We start from the raw sequence: 24,094 nt of genomic DNA, 5'->3' as shown, positions 1-24,094 counted from the left end.
GCACCGTCCTCTGCAGTTTCTAGTCCGTTTCTAGGAGCTAACACAGAAGAGAAAATCAGTGAGACCTGGAGGGGCACCGGGGGACCGACTCAGAGACACCAGCAAAAACGTCTTTGTGCTGCCTGTCGGGTGTGAACAGGAAATCTACACACACTCCCCTGCTGTGGATCATCCCCATCCCCCAGGGGAAGACACTTGGGATATTTATGGCCCCTGGGGTGAGCAGGGAGCCCATCCATGGTTCCTCTCTACAGCACAATCTCTCCTCTGCCGGTTGCCTGCAGCCCTGGTCCGGGCTCAGAGGGTGACTCGGGAAGTGAGCGAAAGCAGCCACGGGACTGGTTCTTCATCCAGCTCCTCCGGTGTTACGCTCCGCACCGCAGAGACACTCCCCGTTCCGAACGGTGTCCGAGCAAATCCGTTTTCATCGACACTCGTCCTCCTGCCCCCTTCTAGCGCTGAGGCCTCGACCCGAGCCGCAAGGAAGCGCTGAAACGAGGAAAGGGGCACAGGTTTTTCCAGGATTTGGCCCTAAAGATGTCGGCAAATCTCACCCACAGGCAGACCACACTGCACGGCTGTACTGGGACAACTTGGTTGCTCAGGGGTGTGAAAAATCCCCCCCGAGTGACGCGATTACACCAGCCCAGCCCCCGTGTGGACACAGCTGCTGCCTCTGTGGGAGCAGGATTAACGACGCAGAGGGGAGAGATGTCTGCCGGGTCAGGGGGCTTCTTCGCTAGGGCTCCGGGTCACATCAGGCAGCTCTGTCAATGCAGCATTTTACAGGTAGACTTGACCCCAGCCCTGCGCCAGAGAATTGCCGCGGGAGGAGGGGGCACGTCGGGCTCAGCCAGCCCTTGTCATCGTTGGCCCCTAAGCCCCACAGTGGGACAGTCCCAGCTCTGCGCCTACGCCCAGCTGATCTCTACGGCTGTGTCAGGGCTGTTCCGCATTCCGAGCATTTTTGCGTAAAAGTGAGTCTAGAGTGGCAATGGACACTTTTCTGCAAAAGGTGCTTTTGCGGAAAAGCGTCTGTGCCAATCTAGATGCTCATTTTCGAAAACTTTTCAGTTAAAAGCATTTCCGGAATATCATGCCAGTCTAGACGCAGCAACAGAGTTTGGGGAATCGCTGCCCCCATCAAGTGATTTGTATCCCTAAAACCTCTGGGGTGAGCACTTAAACCCCCCGCAGGGGCACCCCAAGCTCTGTTGCCCTAAAGGAGCATGAAAAAAGAAAAGAGGGAAACAAGCTGCAGTATCTCCTAGCTCACCTCTCAGTCGGAGGCCTGCAGATACACAGACAGACCTTCCAGGACTCAAGAATCAAATTGTCACCTAAAAAAAGTGAGTTTTATTACAAAACAGAAGAGAAACTTCAGACTCCCGCGTCTACACGTGGCAGAGAAGCGGGATTCCGAATTAGTTCAAATCAACCATTAAACTTCATTCCACGAGGAGTAACCGTTAAGTCAAATAAGGGGTTTATCTCGGAATCCTGCTTCTCTGCCGTGTGTAGACGCGGACAGTTACTTCAGGCTGGTCAATTTCCAAAAGGCGACGGCCGGGAATATGTTAATCAAGCGTGGGACATTTAAATCCCGTGCTTCATTACTAATTTCGGTCGTCCTCATTAGCCTCCCTAGTTTGAACCAGGCAGCTCGTACCCTTATTTCCTTCTAATTTCTCCTTGTTCTGTCCTCTCCTATGCCCTGAATTCCTCGGAGGCCTGGCATTCCTGCCTCGGTTTCAATCATTCTGAGTCTCTCGACTCCGGGTGTTTCTCACCCACACAAAGAAACAGGCAGAGAATCTAGATCCAATTCAGATTTCAACACCGTTTGCCCCTTGGTCCTCTGGTGCCCTGGCAACACCTTTGCTAGCGACCTGAGTTTAACCCCTCGGTCACCGGGTGCTGGTCAGCACGTCCCCTGTCCAGCCCAGACCGCAGTGGGTCCAGCCGTGACTCCAGGAGACATCAGGCAGCTCTGTCAATTCAGCATTGCACTGGTAGAGCTTCCCGCAGCCCTGCGACGGAGAATTGGTGCGGCAGATGAGGGCACGTCGGGCTCACCCAGCCCTGGTCATCGGTGACTCCTGGGCCCCACAGTGGGACAGTCCCAGCTCTGCCCCTTGGCCCCGCTGCACCCGCACTGGGCCCAGCCCTGAGCCCCCAGTGACTGACGGGCCGTGTCCCTGCGTGAAGCAGCGGGAGAGGGTGAGGGGATGGCAGGGCCGGAGGGGATCCCAAAGGAGGTTCCCTCTGACCAGCCCCGTTAGCCGAGAATGGCCCAGCCCAGCGCTGCTGAGCCCCACAGCCAGCGCCCCCCTGACTCCTGTGGACGAGGGTCAGCGTCACCCACACCCGCGGCCTGACACTGCCTCTCCGCGCCGGGCCAGGGGCGTTTACTCAGGGCCAGGGGCTGCCATGCTGCCCTGCAGTGCGAGGGAGGCAGCCCCGTTCCAGCCAACCCCCCTTCCCACATTTCCTTTTGGCCAGAGGTATACAGCCGCCCCGGGGCAGATCCCTGCCCTGCCCAGGACTCACCAGGCTCCTGCCCCGGACAGGATGAGCTGTCGCTGCCTGGACAGAGGGAGCTGCCGGGATGGGGAAGCCGCACTGCACAGGGCTGAGGGACAAGGGGGTTTATACAGCAGCCCTGGGAATCCCAGCGGGGGCTCGGAGCCAGCAGGGAGCCCCCGGGACCTGGCCTCTGAGACTGACTCAGGTGGGAAACAGCAGCCGAGAATTAACCCTTTCCCCTCCCTGGCTGTGTCTCCTTTGGAACATTATTTAGAAAGGCCACTCATATACAGAGGTCCCAAACAAAGGGTGTGTCTAGACTACAGTTTTGTCGACAAAGGTGGACTTTTGTCGACAAAACTATACCTGCGTCTACACTACCGCTGAGTTCTGTCGACATAACGTCGACAGAACTCAGCAGTTTTGTCGACGCTGGTAAACCTCATTTTACGAGGCATAACGCCTTCTGTCGACATGGTTCTGTCGACAGAAGGTGTTATTGCATGTAGGGTTGTGTCTAGACTACAGGGTTTTGTCGACAAAACAGCTTGCTTTGTCGACAGAACTGAATGTAGTCTAGACGCTCTTTGTCGACAGAAGCTTTGTCGACAGTATCTGTCGACAAAACTTCTGTCGACAAAACCCTGTAGTCTAGACGTACCCAAAGAGAGCCATGTTCTTTCACAACTTCCATCTCCGACGTGGCAAACTCACTACACTGAAAACACGTCCTGTGGAGACTTTACCCATGGAGAGTCGCATGAGTTTCCTGTGCAGAAGGTTTGCAACTCCATACAATTCGTCACCATTGTGACAGGCATGCACTGTCCATAGTTAAGCCATATTATATCGGGATTGACGGTGTGTTTTAGGGAGTTGGAGGAGAATTCAGGTTACATTTGCACTGCAGAGTTTTTGCACAAAACCTCACAGACCATCCACACATCAAGCGTTTCTTTGTGCAAGAAAATTTACAGTGAATCGGCAGAACAGAGGGATTTTGCGGTACAGGTATTCCTCTTTCTATGAGGAGTAACTCCTTTTTGCGCAAAGTCTCTTGTGCAAATAGCTGTGTGGACGTGAAACAGGGTTCTTTGGTGCAAAAACAACCTATCGAAAGACGCGCAGGTGCCCTGGTGGCCATGCTGTGAGTGGCCATCAGGGCTTTCCTGCGAGAGAGCTTCTATGGAGTCTGGACGCTCTGCTGCGCAGAAGCACATCACTTTTCCGATGCGTTTTTGCAGTGTGGATGCTCTCTTGCGAAAGAAGCCTGCAGTGTAAATGTAGCCTCAGTCAGCTGGACAGTGGGTGGAGGTGTAGGCCACTTCAGAAGAGCGTTCCCACCCACCCTGGTTAGCCGGGAATGTAACGCCGGGAGCTATTGGCCGGCCTGGCTCCATCCTAGCTCATCAATGGAAAATCTTCAGACAAGTGCAAGGCCTTGACCCCACATGGAGGTCAATGAAGGAACCTCTCAACAGAGGGGCTTGCCCTGCCTACAGACAAAATCTGGAATGTTCCACACTCCCCACAGGGTTGGGAGGGGCCTTTGGAGCCTTTCACTGAGGGGACCCCTCGGGGTCTGGGGATGTGTTCATGACAAAATGCATTCTGCATTGCGAATGGAGAATTCTCCCGCTCTGCCACAGACTGAGAGAGAGAGAGAGAGAGGGAGAAAGGGGAAGAACCTATTTGACTAGCTTGGTCTGAGTTCCTGTTCCATGAGTATTAGTTGTAGCAGTTTGGTTCCCCCCCTCTCACATTTCTAGGGAACTCTCCATTCCTCTCAAAGGAAGCAGCATTTGTGCAGTGCTGGAGAGGTGACTAATGGTGACTCACAAAATTGGATCCTTGTTTTGGGGCAGGAACCTGGAGTTAGTGGCAAGCAGCCAGGGTCAGGGCTTGGGTAGCGTAGGGCAGCGAGATTGGTTCATCCCCATCGTTTCCATGCACAGTGAACACTCGGCTGCCTCACATGAAGGAGAGTCCCTCTGCCCGGATTCAGTGTGTAGGTGACCCCGATCTCTGCGACCCACGGGAACTCTTGTACAAGGAAGCAGGAGCTGAAGACTAGCTTCCCTCCCAGCATGTGGAGAGCAGAGAGACCCTAGGCATGAATATGCTAATATAGTAGACCCCTGCTTTGCTCAATGGATCCCATAGTCAGCACATGGAGCGGTGTCTTGCTCTTGGCAATCCACTCCATTTGTCACCCAGCTCCAGGTCCATTTGTCTGACATGCAGTGTGTGACGAAGCGTCGGAATTTTCTCATCTCCTGCACCCCCGAAATGGCATGAACAGACTCCACCAGCCAGTAGAATGGAGGTTGTTTATTGCTCCTCCAGCACAGCGCAGCACAGATGTAATCTGGTTACAGGAACTGGGGCTAAGAGGCCTCAGTGCCCCCCTTGAGATAGGGGAATCCCAGCCCCCTCCCCAGCTCTTTCTTCCCTGCTTTCCAGCCAGCAACTAACTCCCTCTCTCCAAGCCCTGCCCCCAGCCAGGGCAGCATCCACCTCCCTTTGTTTCTCCCCATGGGGGATGGCTGGTTCAACAGGTTTGGTGTCACCTTTGCATAATGAGGTTTTCCCTGCTGGGTCTTGCTCCAGACAGCAGAGGTCACCACAGCCCATCAAGTACCCCCACTACGCCACAGTTCTCCCCCCTCCGAGAACGAACTGAGCAGGGTCACTCCGCTCGTGACCTAGGGAAGTTCGGGCCCCTCGCCACGGGACAGCGCGTCGGCGATGATGTTGGCGCTCCCCTTGACGTGGATCACTTCCATGTCCTAGTCTTGCAGGAGCAGGCTCCACCGCAGCAGCTTGGCGTTGGTCCCCTTCATCTGGTGCAGCCAGGTCAGGGGGCAGTGGTCGGTGAACACCGTGAAACGCCGGCCAAACAGGTACGGCTGCAGCTTTTGCAGGGCCCACACCATGGCCAGGCATTCCCTCTCTACGGTCGCGTAGCTCCGCTCCCGGGGCAGCAGCTTCCTGCTCAGGTACACGATGGGGTGACGTTCCCCTTTCTCGTCCGCCTGCATCAGCACCACCCCCAGCCCGGTGTCCGAGGCGTCCATAAACATGATAAAAGGCTTGTCAAAGTCCGGGTTTACCAACACTGGGGCCTTGGCCAGGGCTTCCTTCAGTGCACAGAGAGCCCTCTGGCACTGCTCCGTCCAGACCACCCTGTTTGGCCTCCCCTTCCTGCACAGCTCTGTGATCGGGGCAGCGATGGAGCTGGAGTTGGGCACAAACCTCCGGTAGTACCCCGCCATCCTAATGAAAGCCTGGACCTGCTTCTTGGTCTGAGGCACAGGCCAGTCTCGGATGGCTCCCACTTTGGCCGGCTCTGACTTCAAGCAGCCGCTCCCCACCTTATGGCCCAGGTAGGACACTTCGGCCATTCCAACCTTGTACTTCCCAGCCTTTACGGTCAGCCCAGCCTCCCTAAGCCGATCCAGTACCTGGCTGACCTGGGCCACGTGGTCCTCCCAGGACTGGCTGAAGATGCAGATACCATCGATGTACGCTAGGGCACAGTTCTCCATTCCCCGCAGCAGCTGGTCCACCAGGCGCTGGAAGGTGGCCGGCACCCCTTTGAGGCCGAAGGGCAGGACCAGGAACTCATAGAGCCCCAGTGGCGTGATGAAAGCCGATTTCAGTCTGGCCTCCTGGTCTAGCGGCACCTGCCAGTAGCCCTTGGTGAGGGCCAGGGTGGTGAGGTAGCGAGCTCCCCCCAGTTTGTCCAGGAGCTCGTCGGGCCTTGGCATCGGGTAGGCGTCGGACATCGTGATGGCGTTGAGCTTCCGGTAGTCCACGCAGAACCGGATCGACCCGTCCTTCTTGGGGACCAGCACCACGGACGAGGCCCAGGGGCTGGAGGACGGCTGGATCACCCACAGGGCCAACATGTCCTGGATCTTTCTCCAGTAGCTGGGCTGTCTTCCCCGTGACCCTGAATGGGGAGCAGCGCACCGGGGGGTGAGAGACTGTCTGCACCCGGTGGACAGCCAGGTTGGTGAGACCAGGCTTGTCAGAGAACAGCTGCTGGTGGGAGAGCAGCACCTCTCGGATCTCGGCCTGCTGGGCCGGGGTGAGCTGGTCCGAGAGGGAAATTGACTCCACCGAAGAGTCCTTTCCGGTCCCAGGGAACAGGCCTACCAGGGGATCCTCCCCCTGCTCCTCCCAGGGCTTACACACGGCCAGCACCAAGTTCTCCCTGTCCCAGTACGGCTTCATCATGTTAACATGATACACCCGCTGGCCGCGCGTCCGGCCCGTCAGCTCCACCACGTAGTTCACCTCGTTCAGCTGCTTAACCACCTTGAAGGGGCCGTCCAGGCGGCTTGCAGCTTGTTCTTCCGCATGGGGATCAGGACCATCACCTGGTCCCCGGTAGCGTAGGCGCGGGCCCGTGCATTGCGGTCGTACCAGACCTTCTGCTTCCTCTGGGCCCTGCTCAGGTTCTCTCTGGCCAGGCCCATGAGCTCGGCAAGTCTTTCCCGGAACGTTAGGACGTATTCCACAACCGGCTCACCCTCCGGGGAGACCTTCCCCTCCCACTCGTCTTTCAATAAGTCCAGGGGGCCCCTCACTCGCCTCCCATATAACAGCTCAAACGGCGAGAACCCCGTGGACTCCTGGGGCACTTCCCTACCTCTGGGGCAGCCTGCCCTTCCTCCCGCCCCAGCCAGTTAACCCTGGAAAGTCCCAGGTCATGGGACCTGTTCTTGCGCCTGGTGCATTGAGCCCTCTTGTGGCCTCGTTGCCCACAGCGATGGCAAGTTAGGTTCTGTGGGCCCATTCGGGTCGGCTCTGCCCGGGCCCTGGCTGGTTTTCTGGGGTATCGATGACTGGTCCTGGTCCCTGGGGCTCGCCTCGGAGGTATCTCTCTCCGTTGCTCCGCCGAGAACCGGTCTCTGCGCGATTCTCTTTCTCTCCGGGACTCCCGTTCACACCCGGACCGGCTCTCCGTGAACTCGTCCGCCAGTCTCCCGGCCTCCTGGGGGTTCTCTGGTCTCCGGTCCTTGAGCCACAGCCTCAGTTTGGGTGGGCACGCTTCATAGAGCTGCTCCATCATGACCAGCTTGAGCAGCTCCTCTGCGGTCTGGGCTCCGACTCCAGACACCCACTTGCGGCCATATCGCAACAGGCGGGAGGCCAGGTCCACATAGGTCTCCCGTGGCCCTTTCTGTACCCCCCGGAACTTCTTCCTGTACATCTCGGGGGTCAGCCCGAACTTGTGCAGCAGGGCCTCCTTGACTCGGTTGTAATCCCCTGGCTGTAGGTCCTCCAGCTGACTGAGCACTCCGGCCGCCTCCTGGTTCAGTGCGGGGATGAGCTCCTGCAGCCAGTCATCTGGGGGGACCCGCTGCAATCCACAGGCCCTCTCAAAGGAGCTGAGGAACCCGTCTATGTCGCCCATGTCCTTCAATTGAGCCACCGCGAGCCTCTCCAAGCGCCTGGCAGCCCCGGGACCCTGGGGCCCATCCGCTCTTGGCGCAGCCGGGGCACCGCAGGTTCTCCGCTCTGCCATGGCCAGCTCATGCTGTCGCTGCCTCTCTTGGTCCTGGTGCTCCTTCTCTCGGTCCTCTACTTCCAATTCCTTCATCCGTAGCTGGATCTCCAGCCGCCGCAGCTCCGCTGGGCTGGTCCCTGCCCTAGATGGGCTACGGCTTGCAGGCCTCCCGGGAGACGCTGTCTCATCTCTCCGGTGGGCTCCAGCACTCCTCCCCCTCTCTGAGACTGACAAACTCTCAGGGGGGGTCTGGCTGGCTGCTTCCCCTGGGGATAAGATCCTGGCCCTGTGGCTGGTCATTCTCTTCCAGCTGGGCAATCAGCTGGGCCTTGGCTGCTTTCCGCACAGGCAAGGCCCTCTCTCTGCACAGCCCCACCAGCTCTGCCTTCAAGAGTCGGGCGTAGGCCATCTGCCCGCTGGGCCCCTCGGTGCAGACTCACCAGTCTAGTGCTGCAGCGCCCCACGATTCACAGGAACCGCTTCGCTCTGTCTCCAGCACGCTTGGCTCCAGGGCTCTTGCTTCTACAGCGCCTTGTCGCTCGCCGCTGGAATCTTCATCCACGGGGTGCAGTGCATCCCACTCCTGACACCAGTGTGACGGCGCGTTGGGGGTCCCCCGTCTCCTGCACCCCGAAATGGCACAAACAGACTGCACCAGACGGTGAAATAGAGGACGTTTATTGCCTCTCCAGGATACAGCACAGCACAGATGGAATCTGGTCACAGAGCTGGGCTAGGATGCCTCAGGCCCCCTTGAGATGGGGGAGACTGGGCCCCTAAACTCCAGCCCCTTTCCCTAGGCTGTCTCCTCCATGCTCCCAGACAGCAACTAACCAACACTCTTCCAGCCCTGCCCCCCAGCCAGGCCAGCATTCCCCCTTCCTTTGTTCCTCTCCAAGGGGGTGTCTGGTTCAACAGGTTTGGTGACACCTTCGCATAATGAGGTTTTCCCTGCTGGGTCTTGCTCCAGACAGCAGAGGTCACCACAGCCCAGCAAATACCCCCACTACGTCACAGTACCCTCACCCCCAGCCCGCTCCTGCACCCGACATTCCACCCACTGGGGGCAGCAGCATCAAGCCTCCATCATCTTGCCTACAGGCTCTGAACTCCCTACCCCAAACCTCGAGCCTGGCCCCCGTGGAGAGCCTGCAGCCCATGGGGATGGGCGGACTGGAGGAGGGGCAGCCCCTAGACCCTGGCTCCTCCCCACACAGCCTGCAGGACATGGGGGAGGGCAGCTGGTGGGGGATGGTAGCAGGGGAGTCGCTGCCGGATAGTGCCCCCCTCGCCACCTGGGGAAGCTCTGGTAAGCCCCCAACTCCCATCCCCCTATCCTCAGCCCCCTGCCCTGAGTCCTGCACCTCCCACCTGCCTTGACTTTCGCACCCGCCTCCCTCGGGCCTGAACACCCCCCACTCAATCCCGCCTCCTGCTCTGAGCCCCCCCACACCTCCCAACCCTCAGCCCTAAGCCTCATTCCCCCTGCCACTCCTCACTCCCGAGCTCCCTCTCCAGCCTTCATTTTCCTTCATGTTGGAAAAATACAGTCATTGAAATAAAGCCTGGACATTTGTCATTGATTTTTCAAAAACAAACAAAAAATCCCTCCAAACTTTCCCTTACAGACCCGAGCAATGCCAGGTCCATCTGCTAGTAATCACAGACCATGCAGTTACCACCAATATTCCTGGCTTCAGATACAACGATAACACCAGCCTACAGACAGGAGACCCCTACGCAGCGAAGCAAAACCTGCCCAATAGCACCTTCCATCAGTGAGCTCCCAGAAAATACTGTGACGAAGGGGCTAGAATATCATCATCATAACATCGCTGTGCCGGTCGGGGGCGGCAGCCTCACAACCCCCGATCAAGAGACGTTGGAGTCACCCTGGATATTTTTCTGACAAACTCACATTCTGTGCACAGCTGTGGTCCAAAACGCTAAATGATTCTTAGGACCATTAAAAAGGCACAAACACTATCACAGGGGCACTGCAGAAATCTCTGGTACATGAACACTTTAAATACTGTGTCCAATTCTGGCTTCCCCGTCCCCAACGTGATATTGTAGAACTGGAAATGTTTCAGAAAAGGCCAACAAAGAGGGCAAAGGATATCGAATGGCTTCCCTAATCACAGAATCAGAGAATCCTTGGACTGGAAGGGACCTCGAGAGGTCATTGAGTCCAGTCCCCTGACCTCATGGCAGGACCAAGTACCGTCTAGACCATCCCTGATAGACATTTAACCAACCTACTCTTAAATATCTCCAGGGTTGGAGATTCCACAACCTCCCTGGGCCATTTATTCCAGTGTTTAACCACCCTGAGAGGTAGGAACTTTTTCCTAATGTCCAACCTAAACCTCCCTTGCTGCAGTTTAAGCCCATTTCTTCCTGTTCTATCCTCAGAGGCCAAGGAGAACAAGTTTTGTCCCTCCTCCTTGTGAGACCGTATTAGATATCTGAAAATGTGACAAGGGTGTCACAAGGAGGAAGGAGAAAATTTGTTCCTCTTGGTTTCTGAGGACAGGACAAGGAGTAATGGGCTTAAAGTGCAGCAGGGGAGGTTTAGATTGGACATTAGGAAAAAATTCCTAACTGTCAGGGTGGTCAAATATTGGAATAAATTGCCAAGGGAGGTGGTGGAATCTCCCTCTCTGGAGATATTTAAGAACAGGTTAGATAGACATCTGTCAGGGATGGTGTAGACGGAGCTTGGTCCTGCCTTGAGGGCGGGGGGCTGGACTCGATGACCTCTCGAGGTCCCTTCCAGTCCTATGATTCTATGATTCTATGTCCCCTCTCAATCTTCTCTTTTCCAAACTAAACAAGCCCAGGGCTTTCAGTCTTCCTTCACAGGTCATGTTCTCTAATGTCACAAATCTCTTGGGGAATCTTTTCCTCCCGTTTTTTCCCACTCCCATTCCTGCAGATATGGAGACAAAATGTCCCAGGAGCACCGAGAACGAGCCGAGCTGGGTCAGACCAATGGTCCATCTTTTACTGTCTCCAGCAGTGGTCTGTACCACAACTTCGAGGTGTGTGTGTGTGTGTGTGTGTGTGTGAACAGAATAGAGCAGTTAAGGAGTGATCCATCCCGTGTCCTCCCCTCCCGTCTTCTCGGACACCAGCAGCATGGGGATGTAACATTGACCCTCTTTATTCCACGTTGGGGACCACTGCCTTAGAATGAAATAAAACAGACCCCCTGTGACGGCGCGTTGGGGTTTCCCCGCCTCCTGCACCCCCGAAATGGCACGAACAGACTCCACCAGCCGGTAGAATAGAGGTGGTTTATTGCTTCTGCAAGATACAGCACAGCACAGCACAGATGTCATCAGGTTACAGGGCAGGCCTAGGATGCCTCAGCCCCCCTTGATATGGGGCGGGGGTCTTGGCTTCTAAACCCCCAGCCTGTAGCTGAGGCTGCTTCCTCCATCCTCCCAGACAGAAACTAACTAACTCTTTTCCAGCCCTGCCCCCCAGCCAGGGCAGCATCCACCTTCCTTTGTTCCTCTCCATGGGGGTTAGCTGGTCGGACAGGTTGAGACACCCTCTTTGCATAGTGACTCATCACCTGTCTTGCTCCGTGGTGCTACAGACAGTAGCCAGTGAGTTAGCAAGTTCCCCCCCCACTACGTCACACCCCTGACTCTGCTCTATTGCTCCCCCTTGTCATTTGGGACCAGGGGGCATGTGCGGATGAGCCCCTCTCCCACAGCACATCCTAACCTCTGTCCCACACGGTCCCAGCCGTGAAGCCACCTGTGTGGGGACCCGAGTGAGACCAGCCTGGCTAAGCCAGGCCTAATCTCAGTTCCTGGCCTTGTTTGCGGTGGGGCGGGGTGGAGGGTCTGTGCTGGCCCAGCTCCATCCTCCGGGGCGGGTCTCCAGGCCAACACGGCCAGTGGCGGCCTTGTGGATGTCCCCCCTGTGCTGGTGCTGGGACGGGGGGAGATGGGACGCAGAATCCCTGCACCGTCCCCTGAGGAAACGTGCCCCCGCCCGCCATACTGCTCCACAGTGCGCTCACGGCGAAGGGACAGGGCAGGCTGGGAGCAGAACACGCTCTGGCACCCTCCTTCTGGATCCGGAGGGGGATTCCCATGTGCCCCCTCCCTCTGGGGCAGCTGGCATTGGCCACTGCTGGTGGACTGGGCTAGATGGACCTTTGGTCTGACCCAGTGTGGCTGCTCTTCTGTTCCCCCTTCTCTTTGGTGCAGTCTCACAGTTGATTTGACTGGTGCATCGGTGCAGGTTTTGTGACCCGTTGGTGCCACTTTCTACGGGCAGCTCAGATGCAGCTTGCGGCAGAGCAGACGCACACACCGTCCTCCCTCTGTGGGGACTTTACCTTTGTTCTGTCTTGCTTTGCTGTTCCAATTCAAATTAGCACAAGACTCACTCGCTCCAGCTGCCTTTTTTTGGAAGGAAGCAGCATTCCTGGAGCCAGCTCAGCCCCAAAATAAGTGAGACAACTTGGATGAAAAATTATGTCAAGCTCACAAAATGAAAGTCCATCATTACCATACAACGGCAATTCAGAAGAAAACCCGGCTTTCACTTCTACGTCCTGAGGCATTTCCTTGACGCTTTCAGCTCAGCCGGGAGGCTTCATATGCAGAATTAAAAAAACATCTTGATCACCCGCTTCAGGATCTCTTTTGTCATCATCCCATAAATGACGGGGTTTAACATGGGGAGAAGGAGCACATAGACGTTGGCCAGGAGGTTGAGAGTAGAACCAGGGATGATTTGTCCAAATTGGTATTCGTAGAAGGAGACAAAAGCTGGCACGTAGTACAACAGTATGACGCAGATGTGGGAGCCACAGGTGCGCAGAGCCTTGAGTCGGGCACCTGTGTACCAGCGCTGGAAGACGCACCTGAGGATCAGCACGTAAGACACAACAATGAGCACCGCGTCCAATTCGATTACTGCAACAGACTTCGCTACATCGTACCACATGTTGATTGTGATGTTGTCGCAGGCCAGCTGGGATAGGGTCATGTACTCGCAATAGTTGTGAGGCAGGAGGTTGGTTCCGCAGAACTTCATTCGCGTCATGAGAAAGACAATAGGGAAAGCGAGAAACAAACTCCTTGTGAGAACCGCCAGCCCGATCTTCCCGATCACAGGCTTGGTGAGCAGGGTGATGTATCTCAGGGGGTTGCAGATGGCAAAGTACCGATCAAACGCCATGGCCACCAGGATGGCTGACTCGGCGATAAAACTCAACTGGACAAAGAACATCTGGGTGAGGCAGGCAGCAAAAGAAATTTCCCCTGCACCGAACCAGAACAGGGCCAGCATCTTGGGCACTGTGGTGGTGGATAACAGCAGATCAGCAGCAGCCAGCATGGAGAGGAAAAGGTACATGGGCTCATGGAGGCTTCGTTCTGTTGCTATGATGTAGAGGAGCAGAGAGTTCCCCAGAAGCACCGCAATGTACATCAGAGAGAAGGGGACGGCGAGCCAGACTCGAGACTCCTCCGTACCCGGGAACCCGGTCAGGATGAAGGTGACGGGGGTAAAAACGCTGCGATTGTCACCTGGCATCATGCACCGTCCCCTGCAGCTTCTATTCCATTTCCAGCAGCTAACACAGAGGAGACTATCAGTGGGAATTGGAGGGGCACTGGGACGGGAATGTGTTTGGGGACAGACTCAGAGACAGCAGCAAAAACGTCTTTGTGCTGCCTGTTGGGTGTGAACATGAAATCTACACACACTCCCCTGCTGCGGATCATCCCCATGCCCCAGGGGAAGACACTTGGGATATTTATGGCCCCCGGGGTGAGCAGGGAGCCCATCCATGGTTCCTCTCTACAGCACAATCTCTCCTCTGCCGGTTGCCTGCAGCCCTGCTCCGGGCTCAGAGGGTGACTCGGGAAGTGAGCGAAAGCAGCCACGGGACTGGTTCTTCATCCAGCTCCTCCGGTGTTACGCTCCGCACCGCAGAGACACTCCCCGTTCAGAACGGTGTCCGAGCAAATCCGTTTTCATCGACACTTGTCCTCCTGCCCCCTTCAAGTGTTGAGGCCTTGACCCGAGCCGCAAGGAAGCGCTGAAATGAGGAAAGGTGCAAAGGTTTTTCCAGGATTTGGCCCTAAAGATGTCGGCAAATCTCACCTACAGGCAGACCACACTGGAGCGCTCTCATGGAAGGGTACAGACTGTTCAGGAACAACAGGCAGGGGACAAAAGGAGGAGGAGTTGCACTATATGTAAGAGAGCACTACGATTGCTCTGAACTCCAGTATAAAGAGGGAGAAAAACCTGTTGAGAGTCTATGGGTTAAGTTTAAAGGAGCAAACAACAGCATTGATGCTGTGGTTGGTGTTTGCTACAGGCCACCGAATCAGGTGGATGAGGTAGATGAGGCTTTCTACGGACAACTGAGCGAAGCTTCCAGATCGCAGGCCCTGGTTCTCGTGGGGGACTTTAATCACCCTGACATCTGCTGGGAAACCAATACGGCAGTACACAGGCAATCCAGGAAGTTTTTGGAGAATGTTGGGGATAACTTCTTGACACAAGTGCTGAAGGATCCGACCAGGGGCCGTGCGCAGCTTGACCTTCTGCTCACAAACAGGGAGGAACTAATAGGGGACGTAGAGGTGGGTGACAACCTGGGAAGCAGTGATCATGAGATGGTAGATTTCAGGATCCTGACGAAAGGAAGAAAAGAGAGCAGTAAAATACTCACCTTGGACTTCAAAAAAGCAGATTTTGACTCCCTCCGAGATCTGATGGGCAGAATCCCCTGGGATGCTAACATGAAGGGAAAGGAGCCCAGGACAGCTGGCAGTATTTCAAAGAAGCCTTATTGAAGGCACAGAAAGAAACCATCCCGACACGTAGCAAGAGAGGCAAACATGGTAGGAGACCGGAGTGGTGAACTTAAGCACAAAAAGGAAGCTTACAAAGAGTGGAAACTTGGACAAATGACCAGGGAGGGGTTTAAAGGTATAGCTCGAGAATGCCGGGGGGTTATCAGGAAGGCGAAAGCACAAATGGAATTGCGACTGGCTAAGGATGTGAAGGATAACAAGAAAGGTTTCTACAGGCATGTTAACAAGAAGAAGGTGATCAGAGAGGGCGTGCGGCCCCTAATGGATGAAGGAGGTAACCTAGTGACAGATGTCGTGGGGAAAGCTGGAGTACTCAATGCTTTCTTTGCCTCTGTATTCACGGACAAGGTCAGCTCCTCAACTTCTGCGCCAAGTGACGCAAGATGGGATGAAGATGGACAGCCCGTGGTGGGTAAAGAACAGGTTAGGAACTATTTAGAAAAGCTAACTGTACATAAATCCATAGGTCCGGACTTAGTGCATCCGAGGGTAATGAGGGAGTTGGCAAATGTCATTGTGGAGCCTTTGGCTATTATCTTTGAAAAGTCGTGGAGATCGGGAGAAATCCCGGATGACTGGAAAAAGGCAAATGTAATGCCCATCTTCAAAAAAGGGAAGGATGATCCAGGGAACTATAGGCCGGTCAGTCTTACCTCGGTTCCTGGAAAAATCATGGAAGGGATCCTTAAGGAATCCATATTGAGGCACTTGGATGAGAGGAAAGTGATTAGGAAGAGTCAGCATGGATTCACAAAGGGCAAGTTGTGCCTGACCAATCTGATTAGCTTCTATGATGAGGTAACTGGCTCTGTGGACATGGGAAAGTCAGTGGATGTGATATACCTTGACTTTAGCAAGGCTTTTGATACGGTCTCCCACAATATCCTTGCCAGCAAGTTAAGGGAATGTGGATTGGATAAATGGACGGTAAGATGGATAGAAAGCTGGCTAGAAGGCCGAGCCCAGCGGGTAGTGATCAATGACTCGATGACAGGATGGCGGTTGGTTTCTAGCAGAGTTCCCCAAGGTTCGGTTCTAGGATCGTTTTTGTTCAATATCTTTATTAATGATCTGGATGAGGGGATGGATTGCACCCTCAGCAAGTTTGTGGATGACACTAAGCTAAGGGGAGAGGTAGATATGCTTAAGGACAGAGATAGGGTACAGAATGACTTAGACAAATTGGAGGATTGGGCCGCAAGAAATCTGATGAGGTTCAACAAGGACAAGTGTAGAGTTCTGCACTTGGGACAGAAGAATCCCAAGTATTGTTACAGGCTGGGGACCAACCGGTTAAGTAGTAGTTCTGCAGAAAAGGACCTGGGGGTTACAGTGGATGAGAAGCTGGATATGAGTCAACAGGGTGCCCTTGTAGCCAAGAAGGCTAATGGCATATTAGGTTGCATTAAGAGGAGCATTGCCAGCAGATCCAGAGATGTCATTATTCCCCTTTATTCGGCTTTGGTGAGGCCGCATGTGGAGTATTGTGTCCAGTTCTGGGGCCCCCACTACAAAAAGGATGTGGACGCATTGGAGAGGGTCCAGTGGAGGGCAACCAAAATGATTAGAAGGCTGGAGCACATGACCTATGAGGAGAGGCTGAGGGACTTGGGTCTGTTTAGTCTGCAGAAGCAAAGAGTGAGGGGGATTTGATAGCAGCCTTCAACTTCCTGAAGGGAGGGTCCAAAGAGGATGGAGAAAGGCTGTTCTCAGTAGTGACAGATGGCAGAGCAAGGAGCAATGGTCTCAAGTTGTGGTGGGAGAGGTCCAGTTTGGATATTAGGAAAAACTATTTCACTAGGAGGGTGGTGAAACACTGGAATGGGTTCCCTAGGGAAGTAGTGGAGTCTCCATCCCTAGAGGTGTTTAAGTCTCGGCTTGACAAAGCCCTGGCCGGGTTGATTTAGTTGGAACTGGTCCTGCCTAGAGCAGGGGGCTGGACGTGATGACCTTCTGAGGTCTCTTCCAGTTCTATGATTCTATGATTCTATGAAATTTGTTTTGCGCAAAAAAGCCCCGATGGCAAAAATGGCAGTCGGGGCTTTTTTGTGTAAAAGCGAGTCTAGATTGGCCACGGACGCTTTTCTGCAAAAAGTGCTTTTGCGGCAAAGCGTCCGTGCCAATCTAGATGCTCTTTTCCGAAAACGCTTTTAATGGAAAACTTTTTCCTTATTTCCTTCTAATTTCTCCTTGTTTTGTCCTCTCCTATGCCCTGAATTCCTCGGAGGCCTGGCATTCCTGCCTCGGTTGCAATCATTCTGTGTCCCTCGACTCCTGGTGTTTCTCTCCCACACAAAGAAAATCTAGATCCAATTCAGATTTCATCACCGTTTGCCCATTGGTTCTCTGGTGCCCTGGCAACACCTTTGCTAGCTGCCTGAGTTTAACCCCTTGGTCACCGGGTGCTGGTCAGCACTTCCCCTGTCCAGCCCAGCCCGCAGTGGGTCCAGCCGTGACTCCAGGAGGCATCAGGCAGCTCTGTCAATGCAGCATTGCACTGGTAGAGCTGCCCGCAGCCCTGCGATGGAGAATTTCCACAGCAGGTGAGGGCACGTCGGGCTCACCCAGCCCTGGTCATCGGTGAATTCTGGGCCCCACGGTGGGAAAGTTCCAGCTCTGCACTTTGGCCCAGCTGCACCCGCACTGGGCCCAGCCCTGAGCCCCCAGTGACTGACGGGCCGTGTCCCTGTGTGGAGGGGGTGAAGGGATGGCAGGGCCGGAGGGGATCCCAAAGGAGGTTCCTTCTAACCAGCCCCGTTAGCCAAGAATGGCCGAGCCCAGCACCGCTGAGCCCCACAGCCAGCGCCCCCCCGACTCCTGTGGGCAAGGGTCAGCATCACTCGCACCCGCGGCCTGACACTGCCCCTCCGCGCCGGGCCAGGGGCGTTTGCTCAGGGCCAGAGGCTGCCGTGCTGCCCTGCAGTGCGAGGGAGGCAGCCCTGTTCCAGCCAACCCCCCTTCCCACATTTCCTAGAAGCCAGGGGTTTCCAGCCACCCCGGGGCAGATCCCTGCCCTGCCCAGGACTCACCAGACTCCTGCCACGGCCGGGATGAGCGATCGCTGCCTGGGCACAGGGAACTGAAGGGATGGGGAAGCCGCACTGCACAGGGCTGAGGGACAGGGGTGTTTATACAGCAGCCCTGGGTATCCCAGCGGGGGCTCGGAGCCAGTACGGAGCTCCCGGGACCTGGCCTCTGAGACTTATGCCGGTGGGAAACAGCAGCCGAGAATTAACCCTTTCCCCTCCCTGGCTTTGTCTGAGCCTGGCTCCTTTAGAACATTATTTAGAAAGGTCACTTATATACAGAGGTCCCAAGCAAAGAGTGCCCTGCTCTTTCACAACTTCCATCTCCGACGTGGCAAACTCACTGCACTGCACACACGTCCTATGGAACCTTTACCGAGGGAAAGTTGCATGAATTTCCTGTGCAGAAAGTTTTCAATTCCCTACAATTCGTCACCTTTGCGACAGGTATGCCCTGACCATAGCTAAGCCATATTATATCGGCTTTGACAGTGTGTTTTAAGAAGTTGGAGGAGAATTCATTCTATGTCTGCACTGTAGAGTTTTTGCACAAAAACTCTCAGAGCATCCACACATCAAGCGTGTCTTTGTGCAAGGATATTTACAGTGAATCGACAGAACAGAGGGGTTTTGCGGTACAGGTATTCCTCTTTCTATGAGGAGTAACTCCTTTTTGGGCAAAGCTCTTGTGCAAAAATGTGTGTGGATGGGAAACAATTTTTTTGGCACAAAAACAGCCTATTGGAAGACGCGCAGGTGCTCTGGTGGCCATTCTGTGAATGGCAATTAGGGCTTTCTTACGAGAGAGCATCCGTGCAGTGTGGACGCTCTCTTGCGCAAGAAGCCTGCAGTGTAAATGTAGCCTCAGTCAGCTGGACAGTGGGTGGTGGTGTTGGCCAATTCAGAAGAGCGTTCCCACCCACCCTGGTTAGCCGGGGATGTAACGCCGGGAGCTATAGGCCGGCCTGGCTCCATCCTAGCTCATCAATGGGAAATCCTCAGACAAGTGCAAGGCCTTGACCCCACATGGTGGTCAAAGAAGGAACCTCTCAACAGAGGGGCTTGCCCTGCCTACAAATAAAATCCGGAATGTTCCTCACTCCCCACAGGGCGGGGAGGGGCCTGTGGAGCCTTTCACTGAGGGGACACCTCGGGGTCTGGGGATGTGTTCATGACAAATGCATTCTGCATTGCGAATGGAGAATCCTCTAGCTCTGCCACAGACTGAGAGAGAGAGAGAGAGGGAGAAAGGGGAGGAACCTATCTGACTAGCTTGGTCCGTGTTCCTGTTCCATGCGTATTAGTTGTAGCAGTTTGGTTCCCCCCTCTCATATTTCTAGGGAACTCTCCATTCCTCTCAAAGGAAGCAGCATTTGTGTTATCCCCAGGGCTCCCCAGGGCCTTTTGCAGTACTGGAGAGGTGGCTGATGGTGACCCACAAAATTGGATCCTTGTTTTGGGGCAGGAACCTGGAGTTAGTGGCGAGCAGCCAGGGTCAGGGCTTGGGTAGCGTAGGGCAGCAAGATTGGTTCATCCCCATCGTTTCCATGCACACTGAACACTCGGCTACCTCACATGAAGGAGAGTCCCTCTGCCCTGATTCAGTGGGTAGGTGACTCCGAGCTCTGCGACCCACGAGAACCCTTGTACAAGGAAGCAGGAGCTGAAGAAAAGCTTCCCTCCCAGGATGTGGAAGACAGAGAGACCCTGGGCGTGGCTATGCAAATATAGTGGACCCCTGTTTTGCTCAATGGATCCCATAGTCAGCACATGGAGCGGTTTCTTGCTCCTGGCAATCCACTCCATTTGTCACCCAGCACCAGCTCCGTTTGTCTGACATGTGGGCTTATCTAAAATGTGGAGACCAAGGTGTGTCATTTTGGAGGAACACAAACAAGAAGGATTGTGCTTAATGGGTTACAAAAGGAAGGGTTCACAGTGAGCTGAAAGAGCCCTGCTCAACTCTGTGGGTACGTCTACACAGCAGCACTATCTTGGAACAACTAATGTAACTTCAAAATATCATTGTGCGTATCCACACAGCAATCCGTTATTTTGAAATAATATCAATCTGGCGTGACGAGTGGTGAATAGGGCAGTGGTGGAGGCATGGTGTGTGGTCAGCAGTGCAGCGGTGCACACACGGTGTACAGCCAGGAGGGTGGCAGCAGAGACCCGTGACATGTGGGCTACATCTAGACTGGCATGATTTTCCGGAAATGCTTTTAACGGAAAAGTTTTCTATTAAAAGCATTTTCGGAAAAGAGCATCTAGATTGGCAGAGACGCTTTTCCGCAAAATCACTTTTTGCGGAAAAGCGCCCGTGGTCAATCTAGACGTGCTTTAGCGCAAAAAAGCCCCGATTGCCATTTTCGCGATCGGGGCTTTTTTGCGCAAAACAAATCTCTGCTGTCTACACTGGCCCTTTTGCGCAAAAGTTTTGCGCAAAAGGGACATTTGCCCGAATGGGAGCAGCATAGTATTTCCGCAAGAAGCACTGATTTCAGACAGTAGGAAGTCAGTGCTTTTGCGGAAATTCAAGCAGTCAGTGTAGACAGCTGGCCAGTCTAGACACAGTCCTGGTCATCAGTGCAGTGATGGAGGTACGGCAAGTGGCCAACAGGGCGGGGTGGCAGCAAAGTGCTGTAATGTGTGGCCAGCAGGGCGGTGGCAGAGAGCCATGACGTGTGGCCAGCAGGGCGGTGGTGGAGGCATGGCGCGTGGCCACCAGGGTGGTGGCAGAGAGCCGTGACGTGTGGCCAGCAGGGCAGTGGTGGAGGCACGGCAAGCGGCCAGCAGGGCGGTGGCAGAGAGCCGTGACGTGTGGCTAGCACGGTGTTGGTGGAGGCACGGCGAGTGGCCAGCAGGGCGGTAGCAGAGAGCCGTGATGTGTGGCCAGCAGGGCGGTGGCAGAGAGCCGTGTCGTGTGGCCAGCAGGGCGGTGGCAGAGAGCCGTGACGTGTGGCCAGCAGGGCGGTGGTAGAGAGCCGTGATGTGTGGCCAGCAGGGCGGTGGAAGAGAGCCGTGTCGTGTGGCCAGCAGGGCGGTGGCAGAGAGCCGTGACGTGTGGCCAGCAGGGCGGCGGCAGAGAGCTGTGACGTGTGGCCAGCAGGGTGGTGGCGGAGGCATGGCGCGTGGCCAGCAGGGCGGTGACAGAGAGCCGTGTCGTGTGGCCACCAGGGCGGTGGCAGAGAGCCGTGACGTGTGGCCACCAGGGCGGTGGCAGAGAGCCGTGACGTGTGGCCAGCAGGGCGGTGGTGGAGGCACGGCGCGTGGCCAGCAGTGCAGCGGCAGAGAGCTGTGACGTGTGGCCAGCTGGGCGGTGGCGGAGGCCCGGCGCGTGGCCAGCAGTGCGGCGGCAGAGAGCAGGTGGAGGAGGAGCATTCAGGGGAGCAATAGACGTTGGCCGGTGAACCCTGCGGCTTTACCTCTGGACACTGGGTCTGCCCTGACCAAGGGCAGTGCACGTGCCGGGGTGCAGAGAAGGGTTGTGCCTGTGAAGGGACATTTACCGTGTTGGATGCAGGAACGGGAGAGAAGGACACTGCCCAGTCTCTGTGGGGTGGGGCTGTTACTCGTGGCGTTGGTGATGAGCCCTGTCACGTTACTTCCCTCCTTTTAGTAAAAACGTTTCTTCTCTCCCCCCAGCCTCTGGGCTTGTGGATGCCGGGGGGGGGGGGGGCACTGCCTCTCGGAGGCACCCAGGGTTGGGGTCTGAATTTCACATGTTACTGTGTGGGGGCCTGAGAGGTTCCGTGTTGGATGGATGGAAGGGAACCTCTAGATGGGGGATGGGGAACCTACAGCCTGTGGGCTGAATCCAGCCCCCACCTTCCCTTGATCTGGACTGTGAGTCTTGGGGCTGCCCCTGTCCCGCAGTGGAGGGAAGCAGTGGGGAGCTGGCATGGAAGCCCCTGCATGGCTGCTTCTGCCTGGAGGGGGGGGCACAGTCGTGCAGGGAAGCGTTTGCCCACACGCTCAGCCTCCATCACTGCCATTGGCAGGAAAACTGGCCAATGGGACCCGTGAGGCGGTGCCTGTAAGAACAGGGCGGGGTGAAGATTCCTCTGCTTCCCCGCAAGCCACCTTAGATAAGTGCCTCAAATACCTGCCCCTCCTTCCCCTCGTTCCCTGCTAGAGCCTGAACCCCAGCCCCAGCCTGCCCCTGCACCCTCCCTCCCACCCAGACCTTGCACCCTCAGCCCCAGTCTGATACTGCACCCCCCTCCCACCCAGACCTTGCACCCTCAGCCCCAGTCTGCTCCTGCACCACCCTCCCACCCAGACCCTGCACCCCCAGCCCCAGTCTGCTCCTGCACCCTCCCTCCCACCCAGACCTTGTACCCTCAGCCCCAGTCTGATACTGCACCCCCCTCCCACCCAGACCTTGCACCCTCAGCCCCAGTCTGATACTGCACCCCCCTCCCACCCAGACCTTGCACCCCCAGCCCCAGTCTGCTCCTGCACCCCCCTCCCACCCAGACCTTGTACCCTCAGCCACAGTCTGCTCCTGCACCACCCTCCCACCCAGACCCTGCACCCCCAGCCCCAGTCTGCTCCTGCATCCTCCCTCCCACCCAGACCCTGCACCCCCAGCCCCAGTCTGCTCCTGCACCCCCCTCCCACCCAGACCCTGCACCCTCAGCCCCAGTCTGCTCCGGCAGCCTCCCTCCCACCCAGACCCTGCACCCCCAGCCCCAGTCTGCTCCTGCACCCCCCTCCCACCCAGACCCTGCACCCCCAGCCCCAGTCTGCTCCTGCATCCTTCCTCCCACCCAGACCCTGCACCCCCAGCCCCAGTCTGCTCCTGCATCCTCCCTCCCACCCAGACCCTGCACCCCCAGCCTCAGTCTCCTCCTGCATCCTCCCTCCCACCCAGACCCTGCCCCCTCAGCCTGCTCCTGCAGACTCCCTCCCACCCAGACCCTGCACCCTCAGTCTACTCCTGCACCCTCCCTTGCACCCAGACCCTGTTCCCCATCCCGATGCTTCACCCTCCCTCCCACCCAGACCCTGCACCCTCAGCCCCAGTCCACTCCTGCACCCTCCCTCCCACCCAGACCTTGCACCCCCAGCATACTCCTGCAGCCTCCCTTCCTCCCAGACGCCGCACCCCGAGCCTGCATTCCTGGGAAGGGGCCTGTTTTCCGTGCCATGGAAAGGCGGGGGCGAGAGAGGAGCAATGGGAAGGGCAGGGGCACAGAGAGGGGACGGACGCGATACTGAGAGTGGCCACTGGGGGCAGATGCAGCATCAGGGGAGTAGCCAGCAGGGCTGGGGATGCACCATCTTGCCTACCCGCTGGTTAGGAACCTGCAACCCCAAACCTCAGGTCTGGTTCTCTGTGGAGAGCCTGCAGCCCGTGGGGATGGGGGCCCAGAGCCTGCCCCTCCCCAAAGAGCCTACAGTGCGGGGCGAGGGGGGGGAGTCACTGCAAAAGGGGCAGCCCCAGCGCCCTACCACCCATAGACAGCCTGCAGGCTGCGGGAGAGGGAGGCTGCTGGAGGGGGCGGCAGCCTCTGGAGCTTGGTCTCCCCCAGAGAGCCTGCAGGCTGTGGGGGAGGGAAACTGGTGGGGCATGATAGCAGGGGAGCACTGCCCCAGCCCCCGGGGAGGAGTCTCTGCCGGACAGTCTGTGTAATCTTGCAGGATGTAGAGAAAACGAAGAGAGAAATGCTGTGAGCTTTGTCATGCAATACAAAAGCAGGGGTTCTATGGTGTAATCAACAGGAAGAGGATTGAATACGAAAAATTTTTCATGTGACACAGAGCTCACCTGCGGAACTCACTGCCAGGGGATGTTGTGAGGGCCACAAGTACAAAGGAGTTCAAAAAAAGAACTAGATGCACGTATAAGGGGGATATAAAAAGAATTAGGTGAATCCGGGGGAATTATTCATCAATGGCTCTTAACGAAGAGGGTCAATGTCACAGCCGCATGCTGCTGGTGCCACAAAGAATGGGAGGGGAGGACAGGGGATGGATCACCTTGGCTGCCCTTTACCCTTCACACACACACACACACAGACACAGACACACACCAAAGTGGTGGTTTAGGCCACTTCTGGAGACAGGAAAAGATGGAGCATTGGTCTGACCCAGCTCATCCCGTTCTCGGCGCTGCTGGGACATTTTGTCTCCCCAGCTGCAGGAACGGGAGGGGG

At 56.1% G+C, this 24,094-nt stretch overlaps 1 protein-coding gene across 1 annotated transcript; it reads right to left on the bottom strand.

Moving 5' to 3' along the window:
- Positions 1–12,676: 12,676 nt before the first annotated feature.
- Positions 12,677–13,612, bottom strand: LOC142827369 (olfactory receptor 52B2-like). Its single transcript, XM_075922551.2, has one exon. It carries the CDS (start codon positions 13,610–13,612, stop codon positions 12,677–12,679), a length of 936 nt encoding a protein of 311 aa, XP_075778666.2.
- Positions 13,613–24,094: the final 10,482 nt, after the last annotated feature.

This window comes from Pelodiscus sinensis, chromosome 1 (assembly GCF_052426305.1).
Source record: "Pelodiscus sinensis isolate ZL-2025 chromosome 1, ASM5242630v1, whole genome shotgun sequence".
NCBI lineage: Eukaryota > Metazoa > Chordata > Testudines > Trionychidae > Pelodiscus > Pelodiscus sinensis.
This window is presented reverse-complemented; position numbering and strand designations above follow the sequence as displayed.

Coding starts and splice junctions, on each gene's coding strand:
- LOC142827369 (XM_075922551.2), bottom strand. CDS start 13,612: ATGATGCCAGGTGACAATCGCAGCGTTTTTACCCCCGTCACCTTCATC.